Genomic DNA, 20,954 nt, shown 5'->3' with positions numbered 1-20,954 from the left:
TGTCATTTTGTGAGTTTTGGAGGCATTGGTTGTTTTTGCTTGTGTTTTTGTGTGCTTTTGTTGTTGATATCTGAAATGTTTTAGGTGTTTTGTGTAATTTTGTGTATTTTTGTTATTTTGTGTGGTTTTCTGTCATTTTCAGGACTTTTGTGGTTCTGTGTATTTTCCTGTCATTTTGTTTAATTTTGTTGGCATTTTGTCATCATTGTATATGTGTTGTTGTTTTGTGGGATTTCAATCATACTTTGTGTGTTTAAGTGGTTGATATGTGTGTCTTTGTTGTTGTTTTGTGTGTTTTATGAGTCATTCTGTGTATTTATTTTTAATCTCTGAGTTTTTTTGTTACTTTATGTACATTTGTTGACATTTTGCTGTTTCGTGTGATTTTGGAGTTGTTTTGTCTGTTATGTATTTTCCTTCCAACTTCTTAGATTACAATATTTGGGGGAATAGAAATATTCACATAATTCAATCAAGAAACGGGGAGCTTTGTATCCAAGGAGTGTGTAAATTCTAGCAGATATTTATTTCCAATTTCTGCTCATTTTATTAGCCCCTGGCTGAAAATAAATAAAACTCTTTTAAGACAATTGTCAAAACAAACAAATAAATGACAACCAATACCATGAGAAAATTGATTAACGTAGATCTAGGAATAATTTAACAATAATACAAACTGCAGAAAAAGGCAAATAAAAGAAAAAATGGAAATATTAATTCCCAGCACAAATATAGAGTGAAGGCAGAAGATAAAAGGTAATTAACTGTCGTCATTTAACTGAATAGCATTAGATTTGAAACAATTATGAGTGTGTAAAACATTCCTCTCACACTGGTTTGTGCTCAGGGTAACTGGTCCCTGAAGAGATTCAAGATGGACCGTCAGGGCGTCACCCAGGTCCTGTCTCGTCTCTCCTTTATTTCCGCTCTGGGAATGATGACCAGGATCTCGTCCCAGTTTGAGAAGACCAGGAAGGTGAGCGGGCCACGCTCCCTGCAGCCGTCGCAGTGGGGCATGCTGTGTCCATCCGACACCCCAGAAGGGGAGGTGAGTGAGCTGCAGCCGCCACACCTCATAACCTTTACCAGTGATAGCATACCAGGGTCAGAGAACAGTGGGACCGCATTCAGCTCTACATGTTGTGTGTCTATAGCTGGAGTCCTGACTGCTTTTAAATAACACATACACAAAAATATTTTCAATAACATTTTCACTTGGGCAAGTCTTTGAGCTTTGGACGCAACGTGAGTTGAGTTGAACATTTTCAACAGCCATTAAAATAAGTGACAATTTGGTTCATTTCTTGTAGGTGGTAACCTTGCCTGTAAGATGGATTGTGGTGTTCACAAACACCACAATCCATCTTGTGCTGCTCCAGCCATTACATTGCATAAGCGAATCAAACTGGTTCGAACCAATGATGAGGCAGTGTTGTGGTTTAGGGCAGGATATCCGGTGTGACGAAGGCAGAAGCGTCAAAGCAAAACAGGCGCATGCACAGTTGCGGGGAGAGGAATTAGCTGGGCTACCACTATTAGCATAGCTCTGAATCAAAACGGAAAGATGTCGACGCAGGAGGATGAACGTGTGGAAGCTGCTATAAACTATATAAAAAAAAGTTTGAAAAAGCAACAACGAGAGGCGCTTTGTGCATTTTTGGGCGGTAAAGTCGTATGTTTTCACCAGCTGAGCCTTGTTGTAGCCATAGCAGCGTCTCTGCCGTGTGATTGGCTAAAACAAATCATGGTGGACAGGTGCTTCGCCCAATCAGCTTCAAGCATTCTGTTCATGTCCCTCCCTGGTTCTGAAAGGATTCACCAGACACAGACCCAGATCAATGTGGAGAACTCTAGTTAGACGGAGGGCTACACATCAATCTGGCTCTAGCCAGGTTATGTAGGTGGGGAAAATTAGCAATTTTAATATTTTTGTGCACTAGTTTGCTTTTCAACGTGTCACTGATATAGTATGTAAGACACAGACAATATCCAAGCAATAAGTGACATATCAGTTACAGCAGGGGCTTCACTTCAAAAACTTTGATTTTGTGACAATTTTTAGTTTTTTTAGTGAAACATAACTGAGTATATGTCTAGAACAACAAATAAATGCAGAAAGTTAGTATTTTCTTTTTAGATTTTATTGAAAAAACACAAGCTGGTCAACATGTTCAGGTTTCAGCACTTCTTTGTGCAGTTACAATGTCTCCTGCAGTGGAAAAAACTTTCCTGGTTAAATAAAAGTAACATATATATATATATATATATATATATATATATATATATATATATATATATTATTAATTATTTATTTAAAAATAAAAAATTTGATATGAATGCATTTAGAATCGCGCAATGTAATATCGTGATATGTCGCTGAATCAATTTTTTTTCAACACCCCTAGTCGCATGTAGTTAACGTTGAGCAGCATTGTGTGTGTGCTTACAGTACGCAGTAAGTTGGTTCATAAAGTATTTTAGGTTACATTTCTATTTATTTATTTTAAGACATCAAACTGGGTTCAATTTTAATATCCCTGATATTATTTTAATTATCTGTTGGGGTTTATTTGATTAAATATCTGAATAATTTTGCTTCTTCACAGGCCTGTGGGCTGGTGAAGAACTTGGCTCTGATGACACACATCACCACAGACATGGAGGACGGTCCCATCGTCAAACTAGCCTTTAACCTGGGCGTGGAGGACGTCAACCTGCTGTGTGGAGAGGAGCTCTCCTACCCCAGCGTCTTCCTCGTCTTCCTAAACGGTAAAAACATAAATACCAGTGCACACTGTTGCTTCAGATCACTTAAAAAAAAAGAATGTCTCTAATCCTCCTGGTTTGAATGCATTGCTAATGAACACGAAAGAAGAAAACTTCTGTTTAGTTTACCGAAGCTAATTTAGTGTTTTTGCAGCGAGGCTGATAAGTTATTAATGTAACGGCAGCGGGTTTTAGCCCTTAATGTACGCTATATGTTTGTCTCACCACTGATAACTGTCAAATTATATTAGCTGCCATAGCATTTAATTAGTTAGCAGCAGCAGGTGTCAAAGCCCTTCAAATGCTGTGAAGTGTTTGTGTGAACGTGCGCTCACACACAGGCAGAGCACAGTGTGTCCTCTGTTCTCCACTGTTTGTCTGTCACTCTCGATATGAACAAACCCCTGCAGGCACATTGAGCTGTTCTCTCCTCCAGCTCACCACCTGCTTTTTCTATAAAGTCCGTACACAGGAGTCCTTTAGTCTGACTGACGTATGTTTAGATATTAACACTTTTTTCAATGTTTCCCCTTTTCGTGAATCTCTCGTTTCCATATTTGTTTTACAGTTTCTTTATCACCACAGATAAAGACAGGCTGTGTTATAGAGGTCATACTATCAATCAATCAATCAATCTTTTATTTGTATAGCGCCAAATCATAACCAATGGTATCTCAAGACACTTTATAGTAGAGCAGTCTTAAGGACGGACTCTTCATTTTATGGATACACACATATGCATATATACGTATATACACATACATATGTATCCCACACCCAACATGAATTCATCATGGCGGCAAGGAAAACCTTCTGTTAAGCAGCAGGAACCTTGTGTGGATCCCATTCCTATGATGAACAGCCATCCACGTTATGCTGTGTTGGGTGTACTAACGTACTACTCATACTAAATCTGATGTCTGAGTTAGTATGCAGCAGGGTTGGGGTTAAATTATAATTATCACGTAATTGATGATTAATTACAGTTATGGTGTATTTGTTTATCATTGTAATTGTACTGGTAATTGGAAAAATTTGTTGCTGTTGTAATCATAAATGTATTGTAATTGGCATGAAAATTCGATAGAAACTGTCAATTACAATTTAATTAAATACAAACCTGGGGAGTCTTGTTACAGTTCTATGCCTCAGATTTAGTTTTCCCTCTACCTGTCAGTTCTCTTGAGGATAGTTCTACCATGTAAAAAAAACTCCAATCTAAGGGTATGCTGACAGAAAAAAGGCTCAGAGGCCCACACCAAAAATATTAATAACAATGTTTTCTTTGATAAGGAAGCCTAACAACGTACCCAAGAGATTAAAAACAAATTGGATGATAGATTATGTTTTTTAGTGTATTTTTCTGCTGATTTAAGTCAAACTGACCCATTATTAAGTTTCATGGGGTTATTCATTTCACACTCGGTAATTGTGATAAATTTAATTCGGACTTTAATAACTAAGAAAGTAAATGTAATTGACTTTCAGGGGAAAAATAATAATTCTAATTTTAGTTGTATATTTTTTTAAATGCCGGTCATCATAATCATGATTGAGCTATAATTGAACATGGATTATTGAATAGGTAATTGTAATTGAAAAATGTAATTGACCCCAACCCTTGTATGTAGTGCGTTCACATTAGGTAGTATGAAAAGATTGAGTATGCGAGAAATACTCGAATGTATACTACATAGGGACATTTTCTAAGTATACACGGTCGACACAATAGTTATACTCAACCACCCCATGATGCATTGCGAGCAGAATGTAAAATCATCCTGGAACCTGCTTCAAGCTAAAAATCAAACATCCTCTTTTCAAAACAAAAGCATTGCTTCTTGTCTTCCATTAGTTTTTAACTCTTTTGTAAATAGGGCTCTTGTTTTGAAGTTAACAGGAAGTTTTGTCAGTAGTACAATGGAGGGTCTCTGAAAATCTCCATGTTGTAATGAAATGTGTTTCCATGAGTTTTATGGATCAAATGAGCACATGTTGATATTCTACTTGGTCACTTTCTCACTTAAAATGCTTTCAGAACTTTCAAAGATGGAGAATCAAAGGGGATATTTAGCCTCAGTGTGGTTCAGGTTTTTGTTGTTGGTTCCAAATGCATCTTGGGAAACTTGGAAGTATACTTCAGTAGGAACGCTCATCATTCTGATCTAATGTAAATAAGGCTCTTGTTTTGATATTTCCAACACAGCCATAGTGTAGGCCTCATAAATCAAGTAATTTAAGTGATAAAATAGTGATTGGCTTGACACCATTTTTGTTCTACTTTCTTCCTGGTATTCCCCGTGATATCAGTCACTTCCTCAGACATTCATTTTCAGCCATCATCAACATCCGCCATTGTTTTGTCAGAAATTTCAGTCCCTGAAAGTCAATTTTTTCGGTTAGAGTTTTTAGGCAAAAATGCATGAAATCACAATACGAATGTAGTAAAAACACTAAAAAAGCATCCGTCTACAGGACTTCACATCCCACAGTGCAATGCAGTGGCGATCAAAAACTTTTGAGCGGAAATTTCAAACTTTTCTTGTGCAAATTAGGTCAGATTTGAAAAGAACAATTGGACACACCCATTTAGTGCTATGAATTGCTTCCACACAGTGACTGCTGTAGTCTAACTGTAAACTGTGTGTTCCAGGTAACATCCTTGGTGTGATTAGGGACCATCACAGGCTGGTCAATACTTTCAGGTTGATGCGGCGAGCCGGTTTCATCAACGAGTTTGTGTCTATTTCTACAAACCTGACGGACCGTTGTGTCTACATTTCCTCTGATGGAGGAAGACTTTGCAGGTTAGCAACACAGATTCTACACACTGCACTTATGAACCATTTGTTGTAGATATTGAAGCAAACATTTGCGATTGCACAACTGAGATTTAGCATCCATGTGTTTTTCCTTCACATTTACAACATTGTGCTTTGTTTACAGGCCGTACATTATAGTGAAGAAGGGAATTCCCATGGTGAAGAACAAACACATTGAAGATCTGTCTCAGGGTTACAGGTGAGACCCCTGGTCATTCACATCAGCTATAAATAGTGAAGCCCAGCCATGGGCCACTGGCGGCCCGGGGATCACATGCAGCCCTCAGATTATTTTGTACGGCACAAAATGACTCCAAAAATACACAGAATGACTCAATAATTGTTAAAAAAAAAAACAAAAAACAAAAATGACTCCAAAACCATGCAAAACGACTAAAAGAATGCACAAAATAACTCCAAAAACACACAGAATTACAGAAAAAATTGACCAAAATCACAACTATAATACACAAATGTTCTCCAAAAACACATAAGACAACTACAAATATATTTCAAAATTAACAGAAAAATAAAGAAAGCTAAAACGAAAATGACTCCAAAACCCAAAACAAGAACAAAAAGACAACATGACTCCATAACCACAAAAAATGACCAAAAATATTTCACAAAATGACCCCAATAACAAACAAATCAATCACAAAAACACAAAAATTGTAGAAAAATATATAAAATAATAACAAAAATGTATAAAACGACAACAAAAAGCAGATATACCTTTTATTGGTTCTTGTATTAATCTTCATATTGGTCATAATGCTGAGATGATATTCTGATAATGTGGCCCTTGGATCAGACAATCACATTTGTGTGGCCCCAACTTAAATAAATCCCTGGTGTAGCCATTAGTTCTAAGCTTTAGCTTTAGCTCATTGCTTTATAGGACGAGACAATAAATTACCTCAAATCACTGCAGAACATTTGAAGACTTCCTACATGAAGGCTTGGTGGAGTACCTGGATGTGAACGAGGAGAATGACTGTCAGATCGCTTTGTATGAACACATGATTTATAAGTAAGTACCTCATTATACTAAAGAAGATACAAAATGGGACTCGATTCTGTAATTTTATCGTCATTTTTTTGTTTTTGAATTATTCCAGAGACACAACACACTTGGAGATCGAGCCATTCACTCTACTGGGAGTGTGTGCCGGCCTCATCCCCTACCCCCATCACAACCAGTCGCCCAGGAACACATACCAGTGTGCTATGGGCAAGCAGGCCATGGGTAAGTTTAAAGCTGAGCAGGTAGCTTCAGCCAGCAGAGGCAGGTCAATGGACTGTTTGGATCCTGAGCTTTTCAATTTGCACAATAACACACACACACACACACACACAGTAGTTTATTCATGCAAATCCTAAGCTTTGCCAAACCTGCTGGTTCACAGTTTTATGTGCTCAAGTTAAAATCATACAAAAGGACATTGGAATGACAAAGCAGTATCTTTACAAGAGGCCTGCTGGTTTGCATCCTCTCAAACTGCCACATCTTGTCAGAATACATTTGTATGAGTGATTGAAAGTTTTCCCTGTGTGTGTGTCTGTGTGCGCGCTTCAACATCAAACATGGGACGCTTGCGTAGGTTCTCCTTTGTGCTGTGTGTGCGGAGGCCCTTTCCCTGCCAGTCACCCAGAGTGTCATTAGCAATTCATTGTGTCTGCTGTGGCGGTGCTCGGGGGGTCAGTATGCTCAGCTGCAAAAGACCACAGAGTGCGCGCCCGCAGCTCCTTGGTAACCAAAACTTCCCCAAACGTCTCAGCTAGCATTTGTAAGAGCCACCGTCTCCCCCCCATAACCCCCCTTCTTCATCTTTACAAAAACACAGACTGGAACTATATTTGGCCCAATATCCTCTGCCTTGTCTGTTTTCTGTGGACAGCCCTATACATGTGCAAATATGTCCTATTATCACAGGCTCCGAGCTTGTAGCCTGATTGTGGAGTAATAGCATCTGACAAATGTCAAGGCTTCCAGGGAGGCCCACAGCCCTAATGCCTTAACTCGGGACCGCCGAACTATAGGAGCGCTGTAATCCTCCACATGAAGTAGGGCTGGGACGATACGCTTTTGTCTTGATTTAATACTTGGCTGCAGATTCCATATTTATTGTGATTCTGATTCATTGCAATTTTCATTTTCTTATTTTCCTTATTCAAAAACAAAATTTGAATCATACACCAGAAACAATTATTGTAAGTCATCTTTCTATAAAAGCAAGGAATCTCTGTTTCTGTCTGTCTGTGTGTCTGTCTATCGGTGTGTGTGTGTGTTCCTCTGCGGACCAGGATCAGACTGACTTGAGAGTTTCAACATGGCTGCTGCTTGGTTCAAGGGTGTGCAACGTCTGATTTGTTTGGACTGCAAAGATCCCGTCAATAATTTCATAAATTCTTTACAAATTTCGTTAGTCTTACCTCTACAGTGATATCATCTATCTTACCTCTACAGTGATGATGTCATCAGTCCTACCTCTATAGTAGTGATCGACCGATTCATCGGCCGGTCGATTTTTGCATGTTTTACGTGTATCGGCATCGCCCGATGCGCGCCGCTGTGTTTGCCGATCCACTTTATATGCAGAGCGGCTGCCACAATCTCCGTGCTCCGTGTTGCTGCAGACAGAGCGTGCAGAGCCCCTCCCCCACTAGCAGAGTGTGTGCGTGTTTCGCTCTCTCACTCTCTGCTTCTCACTCAGCACTGCACTGAGAAGAAATTTTTAAAACTTTGAGAAGCAGCTTACTACTTATTTGACTATTTATTCTTGTTAATGTTGATGCAATTTAGAACAGAAACTTAATCAGTTTGTTGCTTAATGTGCATCTGACATCACGTTATTTTCCTCTGTTAATCTATGTTGTGTGCCCGCGCGTGTGTGTTTGGGATAAATGTCGTGCTGAAAGACACAGCCACGTTTCATCTTCAATGCCCTTGCTGATGGAAGGAGGTTTTCACTCAAAATATCACGATACATGGCCCAATTCATTCTTTGCTTTACACGGATCAGTCGTCCTGGTCCCTTTGCAGAGAAACAGCCCAAAAGCATTATGTTACCACCCCCATGCTTTACAGTAGGTATGATGTTGTTTTTCCTCCAAATACGACGAGTTGAGTTTTTATCTAAAAGTTCTATTTTGGTTTCATCTGACCATATGACATTCACCCAATTGTCTTCTGGATCATCCAAATGCTCTCTAGCAAACTTCAGATGGGCCCAGACATGTACTGGCTTAAGCAGGGGGACACGTCTGACACTGCAGAATTTGAGTCCCTGGAGGTGTAGTGTGTTACTGATGGTAGCCTTTGTTACTTTGGTCCCAGCTCTCTGCAGGTCATTCACTAGGTCCCCCCGTGTGGTTCTGGGATTTTTGCTCACCATTCTTGTGATCATTTTGACCCCACGGGGTGAGATCTTGCGTGGAGCCCCAGATCAAGGGAGATTATCAGTGGTCTTGTATGTCTTCCATTTTCTAATAATTGCTCCCACAGTTGATTTCTTCAAACCAAGCTGCTTACCTATTGCAGATTCAGTCTTCCCAGTCTGGTGCAGGTCTACAGGTTTGTTTCTAGTGTCCTTTGACAGCTCTTTGGTCTTGGCCATAGTGGAGTTTGGAGTGTGACTGTCTGAGGTTGTGGACAGGTGTCTTTTATACTGATAATGAGTTCAAGCAGGTGCCATTAATACAGGTAAAGAGTGGAGGACAGAGGAGCCTCTTAAAGAAGAAGTTACAGGTTGTGAGAGCCAGAAATCTTGCTTGTTTGTAGGTGACCAAATACTTATTTTACTAAGGGATTTACCAATTAATTCAAAAAAATTCTGCAATGTGATTTTCTGGATTTTTTTTCTCATTTTGTCTCTCATAGTTGAGTTATACCTATGATAAAAATTACAGGCCTCTCATCTTTTTAAGTGGGAGTACTTGGCACAACTGGTGGCTGACTAAATACTTTTTTGCCCCACTGTATTAAGTCCTGCTTCAAACAGTGGGGCTCTGCTGTAGCTTTAATAGTACAATAACTTCTGCACGGGTGTAGCTGGACATTCTCTTCCACACAGGGATCCACTCTTGATGGTGAGGAATATGAATATAATACGTCCATTAAGCTAGAGCTGAGGTGTTATATGCATGCTGCTTGATCTGTTACGTATGTATAATGATTTGAAAAAAAAGGCCACATGTGGCCTTCGGGCTAATTTTGGTCGGCCCCTAAAGCAAACGCATACAATGATACAAAATGAGAGACAAACACTAATGCACAAGAAAAACATACAAAACGACAACATGGATACACGAAATGACTCCAAAAACACACATGACGACTCTAAAAATACAAAACAGGACAAAAAAACACACACAAAATGACTCTAAACACACAAGATGACTACTAAATACCTAAAAAAAATAAAAATAAAACTATACAAATAAAGTTACTCTAAAAAAACAAATGACCACATGACTACACAAAACCCTTTCTTGTCTCCTATGTTAATGCTCAGATTTGTCATTGTTCTAAATCATTGCATAAATAATAAAAATGTGACCCTCAGGTTCCATTTTTGTGGCCCACGCTGTGACAAACGTGGCCCATTTCTGAAATCAACCAAGGAAAGACAAAGATCCAAGTAACCTTGAACACAAAGGTTGTGTTCTGGTGCAGAAGATGTGTAATCCTACTCATAAGTGCCGCCAGTTTAGATTTCTTCTGGATCCGGGCCAGCGTACCATTTAAATAAAAAGTATAAACTGGTGTTAACTAGGCTCCAGCTCCTGTTAGGTCTTTAAAAAACATCCATGAATCATCCTTTAAGTGTACAAGCTAAACCAAGTTAGCTCTCGACCAAACCTTTTTAAATCCACAGATGTAAGCGCTGTTTCTCTTTCAATGCAGGAACCATCGGCTACAACCAGAGGAACCGTATCGACACCCTGATGTACCTGCTGGCCTATCCTCAGAGGCCGATGGTAAAAACCAAAACCATCGAGCTGATTGACTTTGAGAAGCTGCCGGCTGGTCAAAACGCCACCGTGGCTGTGATGAGCTACAGCGGTTACGATATTGAGGATGCTCTGGTGCTTAACAAAGCCTCCCTGGACAGAGGTGAGACCTGCTGAACGCTCATAGAACACATTGTGATCAAATATATTGTGTCAAATGTAAAAAATATTATTTTTATTTCTTAAACATGAATAAAGTCTTAGCTTTTAAATTTGTTTAATATAATTCTAGTTTTAATCAGATTTCAATCAAATATTATTAAAACAATTTATACATGCTTTTTATTTCCTTCATTGTTTTATATTTTCCTTGTATTATTTATATAAGGTCTAAAACAAGGACTTTTTATTCATCTTTTAATCAATAGCAAAGAGTTTAAAGTTATCCAATTTTCATATTTAACGTTGAACCTATTTCACTTCAGGGTTTGGCCGTTGCCTCGTCTACAAAAATGCCAAATGCACGCTGCGACGTTACACCAATCAGACCTTTGACAAGGTGATGGGGCCCATGCTGGATGCAGCCACACGGAAGCCCATCTGGAGACACAACATCTTGGATGCTGATGGTATCTGCTCCCCTGGTGAGTTTCAGCGCTACCAAGAAGATTCTGCTCTCATCTTCCCATGAAGGTGACTTAATAGTAGAAGGAGGCTTGTTTTATCCCTGCAGTGGATGTGACCGCATCTTTTTGTTTCAAGTTTATTCCTGACAATAAATTTATTTCTTGTAGTGATTCTGTCAACTCTATAAATAGTCCATTAGATTATTAGATATTGTAAGTCAGTCACAAAATGTTCAATAGTATTTTAAATGTTGCTCCAGTTTAGATTTCTTTAGATTGCATATCCTGATTATTTTCTCAAAAAATTCACACTTTTGGATTCATTAATTTAAAGAAACATTTACTTTTTGCTTTTTTTCAAAAAAATCGAGACTTGTCACGTTACAAAATGATGCTTTGAAATATGTGTCATGATATATCTCTGTGTTTCTCAAATGGGGGTACGTGCACCTCTAGGGGTACGCTATGGCATTTGATAGTGTGTCAAATTTACAAATAAAAGTATTAAAAATATGGGGTTTCGTGATGTTTATTTTTAGGTAAAAATGATAATCATAATAATGAAGGTGAAATTGTTTTTTTAGTACTTTATTGCAATAATTGACAGAAAATTCATTGTAAATGGACAACTGCCATCAGGAGTACACTGCATTTAAAAAAAAAATATATATATATATATATATATATATTAATTAAATAAGTCAAGAAACAAAAAATCAAACATACAATACATACTACCTACAAGGGAAAACAAGGGTGAAATTAAAAGGGGAATAAATAAAGAGGGTAAGTGCCTTTTTGTCACATATTTTATATAATCATGTAACTATGTAGTCTACCTAGTCTATTTTCAGAGTAAATTTTATAAATGTTTTGCTAATTATCTCTAATTTTGAAATGATTTTGATTAGAACATGAACTGAAAAATACAAGGGTCAATCTTGGTTCCATACCAGGTGGGAGATGACCGGAAATGATAAAAAAAAACTACAGAAAATAATTTATTCAGGCATTAAATACTGTTAGTTCCACTTATTTACAAAATTAGATTTTTTAAAATGTGTGTTATTACTCATTCATTTCACCATTATGCTCTATAGTTGTTTTTTTCACAGTATTATTAACAAAATGTTGTAGTCGGACAAAGGGAGTACTTGATTTCAGAAATTTAAAAAAGGGGTACTTGAGCCAAAAAAAAGTTCGAGAATCACTGGTTTTCCTTATCAAATGATTTAGATTTAGATTTTTTTTCATTTTGCAAGGTTTTTTCTCTTTGTGTTAATTTTTTTCACTGATGGCTTCTACAGGATGTATGTTTTTTGTTATTTTGCATCAGGTGAGAGAGTGGAAAACAAGCAGGTGATGGTGAATAAATCCATGCCAACTGTCACCCAAACACCACTGGAGGGCAGTGCCCCACAGGGCCAGCCTCACTACAAAGATGTCCCTATCAGGTGAGAACTGTCATCTCAGCCACTGTTTGTCTATTCAGATATAGCTGCTCAGGAAAAAAGAGCCGCTGTGTTCGATTCTGTTTGTCCATCTTTGCAGTTATAAAGGCTCGACTGACTCCTACATCGAGAAGGTGATGGTTTCCTCCAACGCTGAAGACGCTTTCCTCATCAAGATCCTGCTGAGACAGACCCGGAGACCAGAGATAGGAGACAAGTTCAGCAGCCGACACGGACAGAAAGGTGTTTGAAAGAGCTTTAAATGATGATGCGATAGTGTTGGTCGCCTCTTTGCCGGAGTATTTGTTGAGTCAAGTTCCAGTAGCTGTTGCTGCTCTGTCACCGCCCCCCCCTCCCTCCGTCCTCACACTTTAAGAGCTCTTTTCAATTAATTGGCTCTTTGTCCAGTGCCAGACTATGCAAATTTATTACACCCCGCAGTATTCTGCTGCTCCTGGGCTAAAGTGTTTACAACCTCCATTGTTTTTGGGGCACCTCCCCTACAGAGGGACTGGTATGATGTTTTAATCAAAAAAAGGCAAACTGGCGCCATGTATAATTTACTCCATTCATTAACACAGTGAGTACCACAGGGCGGTCAGCTCGGGGTAGGACATTGTCTGATGTCTCAGAACGTGACGATGAGGTGTGAGAGGTCGCCGTGAGGTTAGACCTGGATGGAAAGGATGGACGTGCAACACGTCAGGTTTTCACCGAGCACTAGAGGAAAGAAGAGAATTCCTCCTGTTTGTTTTAAAGTGACTTTAAAGTGGATTTATTACTTGGCATCAATTTTGTCCATAGTGACGGATGTTGCTTTCATAAGTCCTGGTCAGCAGAGCAGAATAAGTTAATTATTCACTGGTCACACACACACACACACACAGCTGTGGAGGTGGAGGGGTGGTCATCAGCGGTGGAGCCCATTGTGCGAGCCGCCAGCATGGAGCTGTATGGGCTGTGATGGAGGGCAGTGGACCCTGGCTGTTGTCCTGCCTTTCTCTGCTGATTTCATGCCTCTTTTATCATTCACTTTCACACAAAACAAACAACACTCAGGATGTATGTTGTTAGAGCTTCTGTTTCTCTCTCTGTGGCTGTTTGAAATGGCAACCTAACGTACTACACACACTAAAAACTCAATAACTTCAAACTATTATATACGATAAGTATGATTAAGATGTTGAGCGGTCCCACTGAAGTGTGCTTCCCAAGTTTCCCAAGATGTATTTCGATGACAAAAAGCTGAATCACAGAGGTTAAATATCTCTGTTGTTTCTCCACCTTTGAAAGTTCTGAAAAAATTTAAGTGAGAAAGTGACCAAGTAGAATATCAACATGTGGTCAATTGATCCATGAATATCAAGTATTGTATACACATTTCATGCCAATATTTCAGAGATTTTTGAGGACCCGCCATTGTGCGACTGACAAAACTTCCAGTTAACTTCAAAACAAGAGCCTTATTTCCAAAATAGTTAAATAATGAATGGAAGACAAGAAGAGATGTTTTCGTTTTGGAAAAGGAGATTTTTAGCTTGAAGACGGTCCCGGGACAATTTTACATTGGTGTGTGAATGTGAGAGTGATTGGGTGAATGAGCTGATATGTAAAGTGCTTTGAGACTGCTTCAGTGTGGGGATAAAGCGCTATATAAATCAAGTCCATTTACCATTTACTATTCACATTAGATAGTATGAAAAGATTGAGTATGCGATAAATACCTTAAAGTAAACTATATGGGGACATTTTTTAAGTGTGAATGGAGGGCACACTAGTCATACTAAACCACCTCATGATGCATTGTGAGTGGAATGTAAAATCATCCTGGGACTGACTTCAAGCTAAAAATCAAACATCCCCTTTTCAAAACAAAAGCATCTCTTTTTGTATTTTATTAATTTTTAACACTTTTGTGAATAGGGCTCTTGTTTTGAAGTTATCTGAAGTTTTGTCAGTAGGACAATGGTGGTGCTACTAACACAATGGTCTCAGAAAGTCTCTGAAATGTCAATATGAAATGTGTTCCTGTGAGTTTTATGGATCAAATGAGCACATGTTGATATTCTACTTGGTCACTTTCTCACCTAAAATGTTTTCAGAACTTTCAAAGGTGGAGAATCAACAGAGATATTTAACCTCAGTGTACTTCAGGTTTTTGTCGTTGTAGGTTCCAAATGCATCTTGGGAAACTTGGAAGTATACTTCAGTGGGAACGCTCATCATCCAAATTATACTTGTATATAGTAGACAGTATATACTCATTGAGTTTGTGGTGTATAGTACTGTGTGACATTTCCAACACAGCCACTGTGTCCAGTTTCTTCCACCTTTTCCACTTCTCTGCCCTCAGCTTGATATTCAGCCTTTCTCTCGCTGCTTTTCTCTCTTTAGTTTCTTCAGTACCCGACTCTCTTTTCTCTCTTCCTGTTTGCTGGATGACTTTCCAGTAAGTCACTGCACTTGTTCCCTGGTCAACATCCTGTCCCAACATCCTGTGATGCATTAGCAGTCTGCCCTGCCACCGAGCGTTTGGCGTATAGTGAATTTTTCCCACGTGCGTTGATTCAATTTCTCCAGTTGATCTGTCTCACTTCCTGTGTGCTGAACTGAAAGTCATGAGTGTGTAATCCTGGTCTTGCCCATCCAGCTTAGCACCTTTCTCCACATCCTGCTCTCCCTCTCCTCCTCACTGCTTTCTCTCTTCTTTCTTTCTTTTTTTTGGTTTCATTTGCAAATGGCTCTACAATCTGTTTACCCTGCCCAGTGAAGAGTGCTTCGGCCCCCCTCGGCAAACATTTGCACTCACACTTAAACTCCAGGCTACCAGGGTGCTCGCCCCCCCTCAACCTCAACGTCATGTGAGTCAAAAAGGGGACACTGTCCACATGAGTGTGGAAATGTCACGCCCTGCCACAAGCAGCAAGGCTACGACACAAATACAGACAACTAAACAAAACCGTTTTCCGTTCAGTCAAAAAAAGGTTAAAAAGAATTTGTTCATTCATGGAAATTTAATGTTGGTGTTGGTCACAAGTATAATAGATCTTAAAGCTGCTACGGACATTAAATGATCTTTAATCAGATGAAGACATAGTGAAGGCCTCATAGATCAATAAATCAAAGAATAAAAAAAATATGTAAAATTTTGAAATTGCTGTTTGAAAGATTGTTTTCATCTCCACTGTAAAAACTTGGTTTCCTGACGTTGGAAAGGTTTTTGCATTGCATTGTGGGATGTGGAGTCCTATAGACCAGGGGTTCTCAACCTTGGGGTGAGGACCCCACTTGGGGTCGCAAGACACTGGGAGGTGGTTGCCAGATGCTTTCAAGAAACTAAGAATATTTTTTGAACAATTTGAACTTTTTCCGCAACTACACCAAACTTGCCATAATTTAACCTATTTTCATCATATTTCATGCTTATTTTTGCCCATTATTGGCCAGTTTAGTTTATTGAATAAATTGTTTTTCCTCACTGGAAAAAAAAATACCATTCTTTGCCAATTATAAGTTTCCAGTTAAATCCTCTGGAATTGATTTGCTCCCAGATTTTTCCAAGCTGACTTCATGGTGTCTGTGTGTGTTTCAGGTGTTTGTGGACTCATCGTCCCTCAGGAGGACATGCCATTCTGTGACACGGGAATTTGTCCAGATATTATCATGAACCCTCACGGATATCCTTCCAGAATGACGGTAAGAGCCACCATTGCTCACACCGATCATTGTCCAATCACTGATTTTCATTATACAGTATTTAAGGTTTCATTTATTCAGAAAAGTGTTCCTCAGGAAATCCACTTTGATCACCTGACATATTTCGACTGACAACTGCCAGTCTTCGTCAGAGGTGTCTGTTGATTGCTTTGTTTTCTTTGAAGTTTCCTTGACTTGAGCGTAGTAATTCCAGAATAAAATATTTCTGTCATATTTTTGAATAATATGTTGAGGTTTCATTGATTACATGAAACCTTGAACCTATGTGGAAGTCAAGGAAACATCAAAGCGAAGACTGGCAGTTGTCAGTCGAAACATGTCAGAAGATCAAAGTGGATTTCCCAAGGAACATTTGTCTGAATAAATGAAACTTTAACATATCATTCAAAAAGAAGACTAAAATAATTTTGCTGGAATCAAATTGTTGTCTTTTGGCCTGTTGTCAGTCTGTCTTTGTGCTACATTGGCAGCAGTCGTTGTTGACTGCCGCGCGTCATAAGTTTGTTTCAGTTCTTTGGAGACCAAACGCTCATTATTCGCGCTCCTCTTCAGGCCGGGTTATCATTGGCTTCCAGAGCACACGTCTATTGAAAGTGTTAAGCAGCAATCTCACTGTACACAAACAGATATTTGTTGCTGCGGAAATGGCTGCGTGCGTGCGTGTGTGTGTTAGTTAGAGGGTAACACACAGGGTGGTACGAGCTGCACGATGGTGCTGAGTGTGAGTAACATGAGACTTGGTCCCAAACCGTAAAAACCTGAAACATCTTTACTGCTGAACTTGTCCGTGTTGGCGTGTTTGTTGCTGCTGCCGCCGTTGCCACGGGGAAAGGCTGAGAAATGTGTAGCTTGGGAGGATGTTTCTGTGGGCTAACAGTGATATGAGAGTAGGTATTTCCTTTTATGTGCCAGGGTCAGGGGTCCCCAGGGTCGGACCTCTGCACAATTGTTCAAATCAGTCTTCCGCCGACCCTAAAGGGCTCATGTGTCGTCCAGTCCCACCCACAGTATCAGCATGACGAGGGTGGGCTGTAACAGACTATGTTTCTGGGCTTTATCAGGTAGGAAAGTTAATCGAGCTGCTGGCAGGGAAGGCCGGAGTCCTGGACGGACGCTTTCACTACGGCACGGCCTTCGGAGGCAGCAAAGTGAAGGACGTGTGTGAGGATCTCATTCGTTACGGCTACAACTACCAGGGAAAAGACTTCGTCACCTCAGGAATCACTGGGTAATGAAGAAAGAGCTCAACTACAGCACAAACCAGCGTGTGCATAAGCACCTATAATATAAAATATACAAAAATACACTAAAATGACTCGCAACACAAAAATATAGAATAAAAAGCTGAGACAAAACTATACAATATGACAACAAAAAAAACACAAAAATAAAAACGAAATAACAATAATGCACAAAATGATAACAAAAGCATAAATATAGAACAAAAACATGAGAGAATACAAAACAGAGTGATAACAGAAATACTCAAAAATGACACCAAAAACACAAAATGACAACAAAAATTATTCCAATAAGAGAAAATAACAATAATGCACAAAATGACAACAAAAGCACTTCAACCAAAAAAAGATGACAAATAGAACAAAACATCAAAAAATATATGATGAAAACACACAAAATAAAAACTAGAATATAAAATGAGAACAAAACATCATTAAAAATACAAAAAGGAAAAAATACAAATTTACAAGAAAAACACACAAAATGACTCCAAACATACACAAACCCTTTGTTGTTTCCTGTATTAAAGCTCAGATCTGTCATTATTCTTAATGCTTACATGAATGCTGGTAATGTGTCTCTCTAATTACACAATACACTTTCATTGTCCCTATTTCCATCTTTCTCTGAGCTGTGGATTCATTACCATTAACGTAACACACGTTTTTAATACTTCTGAGTCTCTAGAGACACTAAATGCACATCCTGCTTCTTTTGTGAGTTAAGTGACGCAGTAAACAAATGTTCACTAAAGCAAGGACTCACTTTATCCAACTTTTATGGACTAATTTGTTCAACCATATATTATTTATTTCCATTTTCTCTGTAATGTTGTGTGTTTTCAGTGAGCCTCTGGAGGCTTATATCTACTTTGGGCCGGTGTATTATCAGAAACTGAAGCACATGGTTCTGGACAAAATGCATGCCAGAGCCAGAGGACCCCGAGCCGTCCTCACCAGGTGACGTCGTCTTCCTCCATCAAACACACATACACACACACACCGTACGCACAGACCACAGTGAGTATAACTGGCCCATGTGTGTTCACTGACAGGCAGCCCACAGAGGGCCGATCCAGGGACGGAGGTTTGCGTCTGGGCGAGATGGAGCGTGATTGTCTGATTGGCTACGGAGCTAGCATGCTGCTGCTTGAACGCCTCATGATATCCAGCGACGCCTTCGAGGTGGACGTGTGTGGACAGTGTGGCCTGCTGGGATACTCTGGGTGGTGAGTTCAAAGACTCATCTGACACACACAAGGTCTGTTTCACTTCAGCAGGGTACACGCTCGAGAATTTCCTCAATCTGAAGGTGAAAATTAGGCATAGAACAGTTTGGATCATACTGTGTGTTTGTGCTCTGATAATCTCACACACACACAATCATTCTGTCCCACCACCGATCTTCCACCAAGACAGAAATCTCACGTGATCAAACGAGATCCAACGCTGTGATCTAATGCTGCATTTCAAGCAACGTGGAACTCTGGATTTTCTGACCTCCTTCTTGAAAAGGAACCTGGGGATGAAATAATAACATTATAGCAGTCATGCATTTTTCAGATATGTCAACTTGAACTCGGTTGAACTCGGAGATCGAAAATTTTCAACTGGAAAATGCTGTGTTTCTTAGTCAGCTGCTTCTTCGTTGTGTTCCACGTCACAAATCACGGGGTCATGGGTAGGGATTCGCCATCTTTCCTCACACACACAAGGAGTTTAATATTTACACATATTCTACAGTTAGTTCTGATCAAGTAATTGGATTGGACAAGAGGTATTTCATCACTGTGATTATGGAAGATTGGTTCTCAACCTTGGTGTCAGGACCACATTTGGATTCGCGAGACACTGGTAGGGGGTCGCCAGATATTTTTTGAACAATTTGTGCCCATTTTTGCTTATTTTTACACTTTTTCTGCAACACCACACTTGCCATATTTTCATCACTTTTTCTTTCCATATTTTTGCTCCTTTTAATGCATTTTTGCTATATTACTCCCATTTCTGCCACTTCTCCATTTTCAAGACATTTTTGGCACTTATAAATCCTTTCCACCACTTTTGCCACCTAATGTTGCATATGTTGACCCATTATTCTCTCTTTTTACCTCTTTTCACCATATTTCATGCTAATTTTTGCCCATTATTGGCCAGTTTAAACTAATTGTTCCAATATTGACACTTTAAACCATTTTGACATTTTGGGGCACTCTAATTTAAGACGTTTAACCAATTTCTGGGGTTTTTAAAATCCCATTTCATCTGAATAGTTTGAGAACCACTTATCAACGGCTGGAGGCCACGAATCACATCAATGCTGATATTTTTTGCTTGTGTAGAAACATCAGACTTTTGTTTTGTCTTCAGTACATTACGAGAAGGTAATTTGTTAGATTCCTGAGATGAATCTGGGAGTATTTATCACATTTTATTGTTTTATTACTCTGGTTTAGCTCTGCTGCTAATGTGTTGTACGTTGTCATCGTGTTTGGGGCTAATCTAATCTTTAGGTTTGTGTGTTTCATCCTCAGGTGCCACTACTGTAAATCCTCCTGCCAGGTCTCCTCCCTGCGCATCCCGTACGCCTGTAAACTGCTTTTCCAGGAGCTTCAGTCAATGAACATCATCCCCCGACTCAAACTGTCTCGCTACAACGAGTGAGCAGCTCAGGAACACAGCCTGTGTTATTAGACATGGAGAATATTTTGTTTATCAAAGAGAGAGAAAAACAAACTCCAAGGACTTTTTGTTTGAGCGAACGTGAACGAGGGACGACCCAAGCTTTCTTTTCAGGTCGGTTATGATGAACCTTTACCACCTTTATTCTTTACGTTTGTCCTTGAAATAAACTCCAGACTTCTATTTTGCACTCAGCTCATGTGTGTCATGCACTTTTGATTCCTTCTAATTTGGTAATAAACACCAAAGCACACACTTTACTAAACGCTGTACAACAAATCTGTTCCTTTAATCAGACTTTTCACATTGACAACAGAGGATCTATACACATTTGTTGATTCAGCTCCAGGATGGGCTTTCATCACAGTGGGGGCCACAAAAATGTGATTGTCATTAACAAAAGAGACAGCAAAGGGTTTGTGCATTTTTGTTGTCATTTTGTGTTTGTTTTTTTTATTGTCGTTTTTTGTGTTTTTGTTTTCATCTTTATTTGTGTTGTCGTTTTTTATATTTGCTGTTTTGTGTGTTTCCAGCCATTTTGTGTATTTTTGTAATTTTGTGTGTTTGGAGTCGTTTCGTATACTTATTGTAATTTCTTGTAGGTTTCTGTAATTTTGGGTCTTTTTTGGAGTTGTTCAGTTTGTTTACTTCAGGGGCCGCACAAAATTACACCGAAGGCTGCATGTGGCCCCT

General features: G+C 39.2%; 1 protein-coding gene across 1 annotated transcript in view; it reads left to right on the top strand.

The window, feature by feature from the left end:
• polr3b (polymerase (RNA) III (DNA directed) polypeptide B) overlaps positions 1-20,504 on the top strand; it is a 39,029-nt gene extending 18,525 nt beyond the window's left edge. The window contains exons 14-28 of the mRNA XM_028450698.1: positions 848-1,048; positions 2,607-2,769; positions 5,420-5,573; positions 5,713-5,787; positions 6,523-6,621; positions 6,710-6,837; positions 10,498-10,707; positions 11,030-11,188; positions 12,507-12,624; positions 12,722-12,864; positions 16,214-16,317; positions 17,400-17,566; positions 18,426-18,539; positions 18,635-18,808; positions 20,114-20,504. Of these exons, the coding sequence (XP_028306499.1) occupies positions 848-1,048; positions 2,607-2,769; positions 5,420-5,573; positions 5,713-5,787; positions 6,523-6,621; positions 6,710-6,837; positions 10,498-10,707; positions 11,030-11,188; positions 12,507-12,624; positions 12,722-12,864; positions 16,214-16,317; positions 17,400-17,566; positions 18,426-18,539; positions 18,635-18,808; positions 20,114-20,243 (2,139 nt within the window). The 3' untranslated portion in view covers positions 20,244-20,504. The remainder of the gene's footprint in view (positions 1-847; positions 1,049-2,606; positions 2,770-5,419; positions 5,574-5,712; positions 5,788-6,522; positions 6,622-6,709; positions 6,838-10,497; positions 10,708-11,029; positions 11,189-12,506; positions 12,625-12,721; positions 12,865-16,213; positions 16,318-17,399; positions 17,567-18,425; positions 18,540-18,634; positions 18,809-20,113) is intronic.
• The last annotated feature ends 450 nt before the right edge of the window (positions 20,505-20,954 follow it).

Source organism: Gouania willdenowi, chromosome 6, assembly GCF_900634775.1.
Source record: "Gouania willdenowi chromosome 6, fGouWil2.1, whole genome shotgun sequence".
In the NCBI taxonomy this organism is placed as follows: Eukaryota; Metazoa; Chordata; class Actinopteri; order Blenniiformes; family Gobiesocidae; genus Gouania; species Gouania willdenowi.
The sequence above is the reverse complement of the archived record's forward strand: the minus strand, read 5'-3'. Positions and strand labels throughout refer to the sequence as shown.